Raw genomic sequence first — 12612 nt, 5'->3', positions numbered from 1 at the left:
TTGTGTCAAGTCACTTGAGTGATTATCAACGGATATTCTATGGCAATGATATATAAATGGACGGTGAATTGCGCTGGGTCTGCAAAGCTGGAACATGCTGACCGGGCACATTCCCAACATACATCAAGATTGAAGAAACTCCCGACCCCAGTTTCTGGCGACTTCCTGCATCACCTAAGCTCTGGATAGTCTTTCAACCTCCAGGTGAATTAAATTTAGAAACCGCTTGACTTCTTACCGAAATGAAAAGACTTAGAATCACACAAAAAGCCCTGGATTGTAAGCATGTTCATTTCAAAAAAGAGAAGACGCCCCTCCACTAGTAACGCCGATTGTATACAATATGACTACCGCGTCTTGTAGTAGTAGACAGTTACCCCGCCCAGTCTTCAGAATTCTTTACGAAGCCGATGAAGTGCATTAATCCAATAGACGCCTCGAAATGACAATCAAACACCGTTATGCTATTCTCCACCACCCTATCCGTATCACGCATCACTACTCCGCTCACGGACCTTTGTTGACTTCTTTGCGGTGCCGATATGAGTGTTGTGAACCTAAATCTGAGTTAGTGCTTGTAATGTGATTTTGCATGTGGGAATTCCTACCTTTGTAGCGAACTTCAAGCTCGTCAAAGTCTCGCTCAGATGGGCCTCCAATGGACTTGCCATTACAAACATGAGCGTCTTTGAATTGCCACCGAGGGAGTATTGCAACAAGTAGGTCAACTGCGAAAGTCAGTACGGTGTCTAAAGACCATGGGAAGCTTCTCACCTTGGAGTTTCTGTAAGGTATGTGACCACCATCTTTGCCCTGACCCAAAGCTCCAATAACATCTCCTAGGCAGCTCAAACTCTTGTTGATGTTCTGAGTCTCCTTCATTCTATCACCCTCAGCACCAGACTGTTTCAGTCTCTCGGAACCAGCCAGATCGACCAAGTTAAGCGTACCCTCGGAGGTTTCATTGGTGACACTGTTGCGGCCAAAAAGCTTCAGCATGAACACACTGTGCGAACGTGATGAACGTTCGTTCGACTTGGTTGCTGCAACACTGCGATTGGCATCGGCTTGCTTCAAAATCGATTCGACGGCATTTGGTGAATCAAGAGACACAGACCTCAACCCAGTCACAATTGTCTGCTTCTTCTGCTCATCGTGTCGAACCTCATGCTTCTTTTTGTCAAAGTCCTTCGAGTTGCCAAGAAGATCGTGAATCTCCTCATTGTATACTTCAACAAAGCTGCCTTCCATGGTATAGGTCCAGCCCTTCTCTTGAAGATTGGTTGCTGTCTCGTAGATTTGATGTGTTGCACGAGGGATCATACCATCGGAAGAGGACATGGTATGAGTCTTTCCGGATCCGGTTTGACCGTAGCAGAAGATACAGACATTGTATCCGTCTGTCGCGCTTTGAACTAGCTGAGAAATTTCCCCGAAAACTTCTTCATTGGTGCTTTCTGGTGCGAAAACCCGATCGAACGAGAAAGAGTGTGCCTTTCTTGTAACGTTGCCGAGACTGCTCTTTTCTTCCTTGCCTAGTATCTCTAGCTCTTTTGACTCTTTGTCAGTGTCTGGGTATTTAAGCTTGGCCGCCTGACTCTGTTCGCTGTTGAAAATTGGTCGAACTCTGCACATAACTCGAATATTTCCCTTCAACTCTTGGACCTGGTTGAACAGAATTCGTCTGAGCGACTCTTCCTTGACTAACTTTTGCTTTGAAACTTCGGCAGATCTGATCGCTTCTTGTAGTCGAGATTCCATATCGGCAAAACTATCAGACTGGGCCTGGCTGCCAGATTCGAGAAAGTGTATGCGTGCTCGGAGACTGGAGACGGTGCTCTCCAAAGTTTGGATGATAGTAGATGTTTCAACACCTGTCTTTTGCCAGGCGCCCTTGAGTTCCGTAATACTCTTTTCCGCGCTTTCTTTTAGAGCTTGCTCTCGCTCTAACTCGCCCTTCACTTTGTCGAGCTCCGCTCGCATAATTTGGAGATCGCGTTCCTTTTGCTCAAGCCCTAGATGCAGATTCTGGTTTCCCTTTGTGATTTGGACCTCGAGTTCTTGAACTTCCCGCAACCGGCGATTTCGCTCCTCTTCAAGATTATCATGGCTCCGCTTTTCTACATCTCGAACTTTGTTGTCAAGTTCAAGAGTCGTTCGACGTTCCAGCTCGTGAAGTTCATCCCGATGTAGACGAATAAGGCGGTCAACCTCGTCAGTGTGGTCACGTCTGACGCGGTCCACTTCGTTTCGGTGTTCTCGCTTGGCATCGTCCAGCTCTATGCGATGAGCTCTCAATTGATCATCGAGACTAGAATTGGTTGTTAGTAGCTTCTGCTGAAGCATATCAGACTTTATCCGCATAGCATCTAAGTCAGTTTGTAGGGTTGTGTTGGTTGATGATAGTTGCGAACGAAGGGTTTCAAGTTCGGCGACTATGGATGATTAGCAGATAAGTTCGTGTTGTATAGGGAGAGCACTGACCTCGGGTTTTGTAGATTGTGACTGCCTCTTCGAGGCCACTGCGTTCGACATTGGTGCCAGCCATTTTGTTTTTCATTTCACGGTACATGGTTTCCATGTCTTCGAGTCGACCGCGGACATCCCAAGCTAGAAATGGATCATTGTTAGAATTGCTTGCCATGCGCGTAGATTTGCGGGGGGAGGTCTTTAGGTTTCTGGAAGGAGTAGCAGGCAAAGAAACGCGTTTGTTTCGCACGGGAATCATAGATGGCGACTGTGGAGCAACTAAGCTGTCCTCTGGGGCTTCAAACAGCACCAGAGCACCCTCGGGGCCGTCAGTTCCTAAATGATTGCCATGACTGACAAAAGGGTTGTGAGATAGTGATCGAGCTGATGGCGGCTGACTTGACTCTCCATCATCTAGTCTCAACTGACTCATTGCCGTACTCACGGTGAGTTCTCTGGTATCCTTGAAGGAACGTGGAGAGTTGGACTGGTTCATTGTACTTGACGAATGTGATCTTCTGTCTTGCATTTCCGTAGGTCTTCGCGATGATGTAACAGAAGACTGAATTGAAGGCAATAATTGCATACCCTGTCTCCCGCCTTGGGATGGGATATCTTCGTCGGGAGAAGTGGCCTCTAATGATGAAGATGGCCTCGAGTTTGGAATGACGGTCGTTGGTCGAGACGATATGGACTGGTTGAATGATGCTGGTGCCAGGTAACGGCCACCTGCGTGGGCTGAGATAGAACGGTTATGACCCGGACCGACGCTGTTTGAGAAACTGCTATTTGACATATTGCGAGCAGATACTGATGGTGTGCGTGATGATACGGAGGAAGAAAATGTTTTGTTTCGAGTGAAGCTGGAAGACGGGCCTGTTATCTCTGACCTCTGCAAGGGATGTTAGTGAAATGTTTTGAGGTTTGAATCGTGAATTGAGTCAGTCGCCAGGTCCCATCCAAAGGCGTAAAACGAAATGCGCAAGAAGCTGCAATCCAGTCTGAACAGTGCAGCGAGTCTACCTCAACGGATAATACGCAGGCTTGAATTCCAGAAGCCGGAGCCAAGTTCTTAGCAAAGAACGTCTCGCCAGCACTCCAATTAAGCATGTGATTGAGGTCTGAAAGTCGGATCGTTTTTTGCGCCAGGAGATTGTAAGACCTTGGGTGCAGTACGCAAGACAGTTTCAATTTTACGTCTTGCAAATTCCCAGTACCGATATGATGGTGATCAATGAGATTCTGCCACTCTTTCTCCAGATATATGCAGCTAAGGGTTGCTAGAAAAACAGACCAAAGGTCGTGATCTGTGATGTTGAGTTCCCCGTTGCGAGATAGTTGACCAAGGTTACCTTCCTGGTACAACCGCTGCACTTGGGCCATTGGAGTCGCCGGGAATGATGTTTGTGTTGGGGGATAAATGTTGTTTGAAGATAAAAAGAACTTACTCCTGCACCGACGAGTGAAGTACCTCTCACGACGGGTCTTGCACTTGGTGTGGCAGCCACGAGTGACCTGGGCTCTCCTGCTCTTTCCACCAAAGTCTTTCGTTGTTTAGGTTCCGGTTCGTTATCTAAGTAGATTGCATCAGTATCCATCCATTAAAATTCGGCAACATGGGTTACCTACAATTCGTGCCGATTTTGTGCTTCAGGGACGGTGGCGGGGCCATCTTTGAGGAGGGTTTCGACCGCGCATTACTATCGGATTCGGAAATCTCGAAAAGGCCAAATTTGCCTGGCGATTGAATTTTGCTGGGAGGGCGCAACTGCGACTTGCGCATATACTACGATGAACGTGAGAAGTCAGTCAAATGATGGCGATGAGATGACTGGCAAGAGCCTTCATACCGAGTTCTCTTCGGAACACTCCATAATCAATCAATCGCAGCGATTGCTACTAGAATGAAAACGTAATAACATGCAGATGCAGATGTTGGCAACAGACGGAGGAGTCTAAAAGGATAGGTGTTTGGCGCGTGGTATCGTGTGGTGAAAACTGGATATGTCGTGGAGCTTGAGCTTGTCGTCGATATTCGGTATGTTGCTTTAAGTTGCGTTGTTTACATCTGTTGCATGATAAGTTTTGATTACGTTATCCATGCCCCTCCCTAGCAACGGTGCGGCAAAAAGCCGGTCGGAACGGTACCCAATCCCTGTCTTATCACATGGCATGGTGTGAAACTGCCAGATTGATGATGACTTGCAGGCCATGCCATGATAACGAAGTATCAAAAGTGAAGTGTATCCAAAATACAACATCTGACGCTCTTCTGTTGCAGCTCCGCTTTCATCAACATACATATACATGTACCTACCACACACGCAAGAGTTGAGACAGAACCGCTGCCATGTCCCCATAATCTTTCCTAAATCCCAGCCAACCTTGCGTCTTCTCTTCATGCGTCTACCTTTGCGCCGAACACCACACACATAGTACATGATGGAGAAGTACTCCCAGTTCCGAGATCGCGGTTCGTATCACTCCACTCCACTCCATTCTGGGAATCCATCCCAGCTAATGCGTTCCATCCAGGATCTGGAATAGCCCCATTCTTCCCCGTTTCGTCGCAACCTGCAGGAATTTATCTGCCAGTTCATATTTTCCTCTTCCTCTTCAAGCTGCCCTTCTTCATTGCTATATCGTCCACATACTTCCTCTTCCTACAATGCTTTCCCCTCGGCTCCCTGGCAAAGAAAGCAATACTTTGGATGATATTGGGAATCCCGGGTCTCTGGTGGATTGACCTGCAAATCGATGGCGTGAAGAAGGGATCATTGGCAAAGAAGCATGAGGGCCGGGTACCTGAACCAACAAATATTATCGCATCTTCTTTTACATCGCCCATCGATTCTCTCTATCTAGCCGCCATATTCGATCCCATATTCACGGTCTCGTACCCCCATACACGCCAAGTACAACATGTCTCTTTATTTGGCGCCATCTTCCGAGCGCTTGCAAAACCCAAGGAATATCCTCCCAAAGGAGCTAAGATGACTGATCTGAAGACACTTCTGGCTGAACACCCAACGAGAGTTATTGTCGTGTTTCCAGAATGTACTACGACGAATGGGAAAGGTATTATGCCTTTTAGCCCAAGTCTCCTCACAACGCCACCAGGAACGAAGATCTTCCCAATCAGCCTCCGATATTCTCCTCCAGATATCACAACTCCAGTTCCTGGACAATACTGGGCATTCATCTGGAACCTCCTTTCGCAAGCTACGCATTGCATTCGTGTCCGGATTGCAGAAGTTGTATACAATACATCCAAACCAACAGATGCAGAGAAGAAGGATCGGTATTTGACGAATTTTATGGACACCCTCGGGGAGGACTCAGCGACGACGAGTAGCTCCGATACTTTGACGAGTCTAAGTGATCAAGCGGGCGAGGTTAATGTGGAGGAGAAACGAGTGTTGGATAAAGTTGGAGAAGCGTTGGCACGTTTAGGTAGGGTCAAGCGGGTGGGCTTAACAGTGAAGGATAAAGCGGAATTTGTAGAAGCTTGGTCGAAGAGGAGATAGATGGTCTCCCGAGAATTGAAGCCCTTGATAAACAAGGAAGGGTGGTTCTACATAAAAGAAATACAAACCAATTCATGGCTCTTTACGTGATCCGAATAACGATATCATCTGAGCTTTGTATATTACGGTAGTACTTGTCATAAGCAGTATCATATAAGGAGTTCTAGTGTCCTTATGATATTATTGAATACTAAATACTGAATGGCAAGTCAAATTCGATATGTGATCAAGATTTCTTGTGGTAGTAAAATTTACAACTCGGTATAAACATTTTGTGTTACGTATTACCATTACAATATCGCATGCTTCCACAAGTCCGTTCAAAAAAATCCCCAACTTTCACTTCATATTTGTCCTGGGAATCACCCCTTGATTTTAGATAAGATTTGAGTCATGTCTTCAGGGATTGCTTTGCTGTACCTGCCCTGCGATAATGCAGGGACTCGGAAGCTCCAGTAGCCCCACCCTAGCTTCAACCAGTCAGTCATCTACACATCTTGAGACATGGACATGCTCTCTTGACCTTGGCTACCTTCTTTCCTAGGTAAATCAACAACATCTTTCCTCCTCACTCAAACCATCTCTCACTCTCTACATTACATTCAAAAGCCACACAAATCTCCCATCAAAATGCAACTTCCATCCCTCTTCGCCAACACCCTCTCCCACCTATCCCTTATCTCCCAAACCCCCCTAACATCCAACCCAAACCCCCTCTCCTCCTCAAGCTGCCCAAGCAACTCTCCAATATCGTGTCAAAACAGCACCGCAGCCCCCGATTCATGCTGCTTCATCTACCCCGGCGGCCAGCTCCTACAAACCCAATTCTGGGATACAAGTCCAAGCATAGGACCCGATGATTCTTGGACTCTACATGGCCTATGGTACCTCTCCTGCCCTTCCAAATGAAAACAAAAACTAAAGAACAAAGGCCCGACCTCTGCGACGGTTCCTACCCCACCTACTGCACATCCGCCCCCCAATACTACAACATCACCACTCTAATCTCAGCCCGCGCCCCCGCGCTCCTCACCACCATGCAGTCCTACTGGCTCCCCAACGCCGGCACGCTCGAGCACTTCTGGGAGCACGAGTGGAACAAACACGGCACCTGCATCAACACCCTCGCCCCCTCCTGCTACTCCTCCTCGTACGTGCCCGGCGACGAAGTCGTAGATTTCTTCACGCGCACCGTCGCCCTGTTCCAGACCCTTGATACCTACACGGCGCTCGCGGCTGCTGGCATCACGCCTTCGAGCACCAAGACGTATGCGCTGGCCGATATACAGACGGCGCTTAATAACGTGACGGGGTTCGAGGCCGTGGTGGGCTGTAGTGGGAATATGCTGAATCAGGCGTGGTATAGCTTTAATGTCAAGGGGAGCTTGCAGGGTGGGGAGTTTGTGCCTGTTGATCCGGCTGGGAAGGGGTTGCGGTGTCCGTTGAGGGGGATTAGGTATTTACCTAAGTGAGGAGGTTGTACTGTATGTATATATATATGGAGGAAGGCTTAGGGGAGGAAGGCAAGCGAGATGGCGTTTTGATGATTACAGAAGGGATGATACCAGGATATACACGAATGAGAATAGAGAAGCTTACTCCGTAGATATACGACTCCTTCAAATGACCCTGCTTGCTTCAAATTACTCTCCCCGGAAGTGATTATCCCCCCTCTCCCCCTTCCATCCCTCATCCTACTTCATAACCCAAGCCACCACATATGCCCTTCAACAAAAGCCTAAGTCTCCGTGATGGTGTAATGGTTTAGCATTTCTGCCTCTCATTCCGGTCCCAACATCCTTCGGGCGAGGGACTGGAATTGGCGTCCCTAGGTCTGGGGGTGCCATGCTGTTCGCAGGAGATCAGGGTTCTATTCCCTGTCACTGAAAATCCAATCTTTTTGTGGACTTTTGGTGGTTGAGGAATTGCTGGGTGTTTGTGGGAGAGTGGGTGCGGGATGGGATAGGATGGGGGCTTACATGTATACAGTGATAAACAAACGTGAGGTGAGATCAATGAATGATTGTGCGGTGTTTATGAGGGGGGAGATGGCAACATAAGTTGCATGCGGAAGACAGGACTGGTTTCAGTAGGGGATGGGGGCTTTAGAGTGTATTCTACTTAGGGGGATTACTTTCGTTAAGGAGTGAGAGATGTATGTATGTATAACGTGCAATATTATTAATGGAGAAGAGTTTTTAGATGGAAAAGTAGAGTATGGTATGATAGAAAGGATGGCTTTTTTATAGGTTCGTTATATATTTTGTATATATACAAGCATAACAACAAGGAAGCCAAAATACGCCGTGTGAGAGGAAGAAAGAAAGCAAAGCAGCTATCATATCATATCAAACTTTTTTATAAACACTCCTCTCCTGTCATATCTCCCCATCAGTAATACACCCATGACTAGCATCACTGACATTCCTCGCGTACTTGGCCAACGTCCCTTTCTTATACTTCAGCTCCGGCGCCACAAACTCCTTCCTCCTTTCTACCAGCTCGCTCTCCGGCACCACCAGATCCAACACGCGGTTCTCCGCATCAATAATAACAGTATCGCCATCCCTGACCAGGCCAATCGGTCCTCCTTCCTGTGCTTCAGGCACAATGTGTCCGATCAAGAAGCCGTGCGAACCCCCAGAGAATCGGCCGTCCGTGATGAGTGCTACGTCCTTGCCGAGTCCCGCGCCCATGATGGCGGAAGAGGGCTTTAACATCTCAGGCATGCCGGGTCCGCCTTTAGGTCCCTCGTAACGGATAACGACGACGGTCTTCTCGCCCTTTTTGATCTCGCCTCGTTCCAGGGCTTCGATGAAGAGATCTTCGGCGTCGTAGCACTTTGCCTTGCCCTCAAACCTCAGGCCCTCTTTACCTGTGATTTTGCCTACGCTGCCACCTGGTGCGAGCGAGCCGCGGAGGATTTGGATGTGGCCAGTGGATTTGAGGGGTTCGGAGAAGGGACGGATGATGGTTTGATCGGAGGGGAAATCTGGGGCTGATTCGACGTTCTTGGCGAGGGTTTGTCCAGTGACAGTCATGCCTGAACCGCTGATGACGCCTTCTTTCACAAGCAGTTTCAGGAGAGCAGGTGTGCCACCGATGTTGTAGAGGTCGTTCATTACCCATTTGCCAGATGGTTTGAGATCTGCCAGCAAAGGAGTACGATCCGAGACGGCTTGGAAGTCGTCAATAGTGAGTTTGATGCCTACGCTGTCGGCAATGGCGATAAGATGCAGAACGGCATTTGTAGAGCCTCCAGTGATGTTGACGAGGACCATGGCATTCTCAAACGCTTCTCGGGTCATGATATCACGGGGCTTGATATCTTCTTGCAGGAGCTTCTTGATGGCTCCACCAGCTGCGAGACATTCGAGGTATTTCGCCTTGGAGTCGGCAGGGTTGGTGGATGAGCCAGGAAGCGACATTCCCATGACTTCAATAGCTGTAGCCATCGTGTTGGCAGTATACATTCCTCCACAAGCTCCTTGACCAGGGCAAGAGTGACGGATGATATCGAAACGCATTTCCTCTGTAATCTCCCCACTGATAAACTGACCGTAAGCTTGGAACGCAGAGACAATATCTATGTCAGCATTGTTCTGCGTCTTGGAGCAACCGGGCTTGATGCTTCCTCCGTAAACCATTAGGGAAGGTCTGTTCACTCGCCCCATAGCCATCATCACACCAGGCATATTCTTGTCACAACCTGGGATTGAAATATTGGCATCATACCATTGACCGCCCATGACCGTCTCAATACTATCTGCAATCAGATCTCTTGATTGCAGACTGTATCTCATACCCTTCGTACCCATGGACATGCCATCAGATACACCAACAGTGTTGAATTGATATCCAATCAGACCTGCTCTCTCAACGCCTTCCTTGACTTTGTGGTTGAGATCCAACAGGTGCATATTGCAAGGGTTTCCTGTATACCATACTGACGATATACCCACCTGTGCTTTATTTAACCCTTCTTCAGTCATGCCAGTTGCGTATAACATAGCTTGGGAAGCTCCTTGTGATTTTGGTTGGGTGATGTTGGCGGAGATTTTATTGAGCTTGGGTTCGTCATTTTGAGAGGCTCGAAGAGGTAAAGTTGTTGAGAGGGAACGGCTATGGATTGTTAGTTAATTGATTTATGTAATTCAGGGATACCAACATATATTTTGAGCTTCTTCTCGAGGTGAGAATAGAGGCATTCGCCCGCATCCTCAATTGGGGGAGAAGCATCTTGTCTAATGGCAGCAGACCGAACTAACTCACTCCTAAGCAGTGAGAAGAGATAAACGACCACCCTTTGATATATTTCGACCCTTCTTTGACAACCCTATGAGTCAGATTCAACTCTGCTCTACTGTTCAAACTTTTTGGTTTGGTTTTGGTTCGCGATGTCGGAGGCTTTTTTACAATCCGTAAAACGAGCTGTTTGATTGGTTCACAAAAACATGACATGGATGATATGTGGATGGTGCATCCGATCTATTTATCCGCTCCGCTCCGTCCATTCAGCCAAGACTGCCAAGTCAAGTTCCAATGCCAAGACTCCGGCCATTTTAAAGAAGGCGGGGTTCACATGCTACAAGTATGCTGTTATTATTTTGTGCCTCCGAAAAAGATGGGGGTGGGGTTGTGCTCTACAATTTAGACCACCTCGGCACCCTAATGTAGTAAGTAGTAAGGTACGTCGCCGAGATATTGTGATTAACATGAGATGAGATGGACATGCTATAAGAATCCTCAACTTCCCTTCCTGCTTCTTGATGAATTGGTTTGGTACAAGTAGAATTAGACATTTGAAGTAGATACCCCGCATTGCACTCATCTATCCATCTACAGACTTTACTTACAAGTACTGTATCCTTAACTTCACTCACACTCATATCAACAACCATAACCACCACCAGACACAATGGCCGCCCCTGCTGAAATTAGCATTAAAGACCTCTCCGGGAAATGGGTCATGGTAAGTCACCTGCATCAATTACCCTCTCCCCCCACCCAACACCAATTAACACCCACCCCCAGAACAAAACCCTATCCGACGACACCGACCCCGTCCTCGCCCTGCAAGGCGTCGGCTGGTGGACACGCAAGGCAATAGGTCTAGCAACCGTAACGCTGCACGCAAAACAATACACAGAAGAGGGCACCACGCACATCGACATTAGCCAAACGGCCACCGGCGGCATCCAAGGCACGACCGAGACCCGAACCCTGGACGTAAGCTTCCCATTTCCCCCAATCTCCCCATTCCCATCCTTTTCACTTACTTTCCCATCCCAATCCAAACACCACTAATCCCTCCCAGTGGCAGGAGCGCAAACACGAAGACCATATATTCGGGAACCTCAACGGCCGCAGCCGCTGGCTCTCTCCCTCAGCGTACGACGAAATCACCGATGCCTTCCTAAAGGCCGACTGGCTAGAAGCGGATCCCGAGAAAGGCGGACCGGACGGGGAGGTGCATATCGAGAGCCGGGTGGTGAACGAGGAGAAGGGGTGGACCGCGCAGCAGGTGTGGGGTTTTGCGCTTGTGGATGGGCAGAGGTATTATGTGAGGAGGATCCTGGTTACGAAGGGGAAGGATGAGCTGAGGGTCAGGTTGGTTTATAATTGGCAGGGAAAGGAGTAGATGGGTAGGCTGGCTGGCTGGATAGAGGGGTTTTGGGGGGTGGGTTGGGGATAGAAGGCTGTGTTGCTTGGGTTTTCATGCTTGTGATTGATTATAGAAGATATCTATTGCTTGCAAGTTACTCACATCCTAAAGTTTTCATTAGCCAGAAACCAATTCCTATGAGCATGATCAAACTCACATGCACGGGGCCTCTCAAGATTTGGTGGGGATGCGAGCAACGGAAATAAGAGAGTGCCATCGAGTAGTTAAATCATTTCTATTCCACTCCTAATTCAAAGGGCACTTCTCTTCTTCAGACCAAGCCCATCCACACAATTCCTAAGTCTCTGGGTTAACTTTTTCCTCCGTGCACTCTTCACCACTCCAAACTTAGTCCACAGTCTGTAGCATCATCGGAATTGCCATTTCACCCAACCGACCATAGATTGGATCTGTGCAGGGTAAGATTTGGTCTTACTCAGTCACTGTTGGTGCCATCATCGATGGCCTCGTAAGGGTGGATCAACAATAGTCATAGTCGTTGGAGTGACATCGAAACTTGCACACGAGCAAGCAGATATGAAAGCCCGATTATAGCTATTGCGGTAACAGATATAAGGTATGTTAAGATCATGCCGATCATGATCCATAGTCATAGTTGTATAAGGACTACCATTTGCTAAGGCTCTGTACGGAACATTATCATCAGTCTTGATTTCGAGCAATCAAAAGACATGGGGATTCTAGGGTACGACATACGATTCATCAACGAATTTGAGGGTCGTAGCAACGATATCGCTACAGATGCTTGAATAGTTCACATATTGTGGCGGATCAATGACTAGTCTTGCACAATCGTCGCGACATTCATCGTATGTCTCGAAGAAACCAATGATTCTCGGCTTTCCGACACTTGTTGTAGATGCAGAGCCGGAGGTGAAGGTGCTTGCGATAGGTGGAAGGGTGGAAGTTGCGATGCTTGGTGCAACAGCT

General features: G+C 48.0%; 5 protein-coding genes and 1 non-coding gene across 6 annotated transcripts; 4 read left to right on the top strand and 2 right to left on the bottom strand.

Annotated features, from left to right (window-relative positions):
• Positions 1-488: 488 nt before the first annotated feature.
• On the bottom strand, positions 489-4141 carry klpA (Kinesin-like protein; the record flags this gene model as incomplete). The annotated part of the gene is made up of 6 exons (XM_031150830.1): positions 489-557; positions 609-728; positions 775-2435; positions 2485-3361; positions 3918-4042; positions 4099-4141. 6 exons carry the CDS (start codon positions 4139-4141, stop codon positions 489-491), a joined length of 2895 nt encoding a protein of 964 aa, XP_031004735.1.
• A 770-nt stretch (positions 4142-4911) lies between these two features.
• On the top strand, positions 4912-5996 carry vps66 (putative lysophosphatidic acid:oleoyl-CoA acyltransferase; the record flags this gene model as incomplete). Its single annotated transcript, XM_031150829.1, has 2 exons — positions 4912-4942; positions 5005-5996. The coding sequence occupies 2 exons, from the start codon at positions 4912-4914 to the stop codon at positions 5994-5996; spliced, it is 1023 nt and encodes a 340-aa protein (XP_031004751.1).
• Positions 5997-6626: 630 nt separating this feature from the next.
• RNTR_1 (Ribonuclease Trv) lies at positions 6627-7468 on the top strand (the record flags this gene model as incomplete). The annotated part of the gene is made up of 2 exons (XM_031150828.1): positions 6627-6880; positions 6928-7468. 2 exons carry the CDS (start codon positions 6627-6629, stop codon positions 7466-7468), a joined length of 795 nt encoding a protein of 264 aa, XP_031004752.1.
• Positions 7469-7741: 273 nt separating this feature from the next.
• On the top strand, positions 7742-7884 carry LHYA1_G005884. Its single transcript has one exon. It is a non-coding gene; the product is annotated as a tRNA-Glu (tRNA).
• Positions 7885-8374: 490 nt separating this feature from the next.
• On the bottom strand, positions 8375-10235 carry LHYA1_G005883 (putative dihydroxy-acid dehydratase, mitochondrial; the record flags this gene model as incomplete). Its single annotated transcript, XM_031150827.1, has 2 exons — positions 8375-10118; positions 10165-10235. 2 exons carry the CDS (start codon positions 10233-10235, stop codon positions 8375-8377), a joined length of 1815 nt encoding a protein of 604 aa, XP_031004747.1.
• Positions 10236-10914: 679 nt separating this feature from the next.
• Positions 10915-11637, top strand: LHYA1_G005882 (uncharacterized protein; the record flags this gene model as incomplete). Its single annotated transcript, XM_031150826.1, has 3 exons — positions 10915-10968; positions 11031-11225; positions 11314-11637. 3 exons carry the CDS (start codon positions 10915-10917, stop codon positions 11635-11637), a joined length of 573 nt encoding a protein of 190 aa, XP_031004748.1.
• Between the last annotated feature and the right edge of the window lie 975 nt (positions 11638-12612).

This window comes from Lachnellula hyalina, assembly GCF_007821495.1.
Source record: "Lachnellula hyalina strain CBS 185.66 chromosome Unknown contig00081, whole genome shotgun sequence".
Lineage (NCBI taxonomy): Eukaryota > Fungi > Ascomycota > Leotiomycetes > Helotiales > Lachnaceae > Lachnellula > Lachnellula hyalina.
Note: the sequence above shows the minus strand (reverse complement) of the source record. Positions and strands in the feature narration are given on the sequence as shown.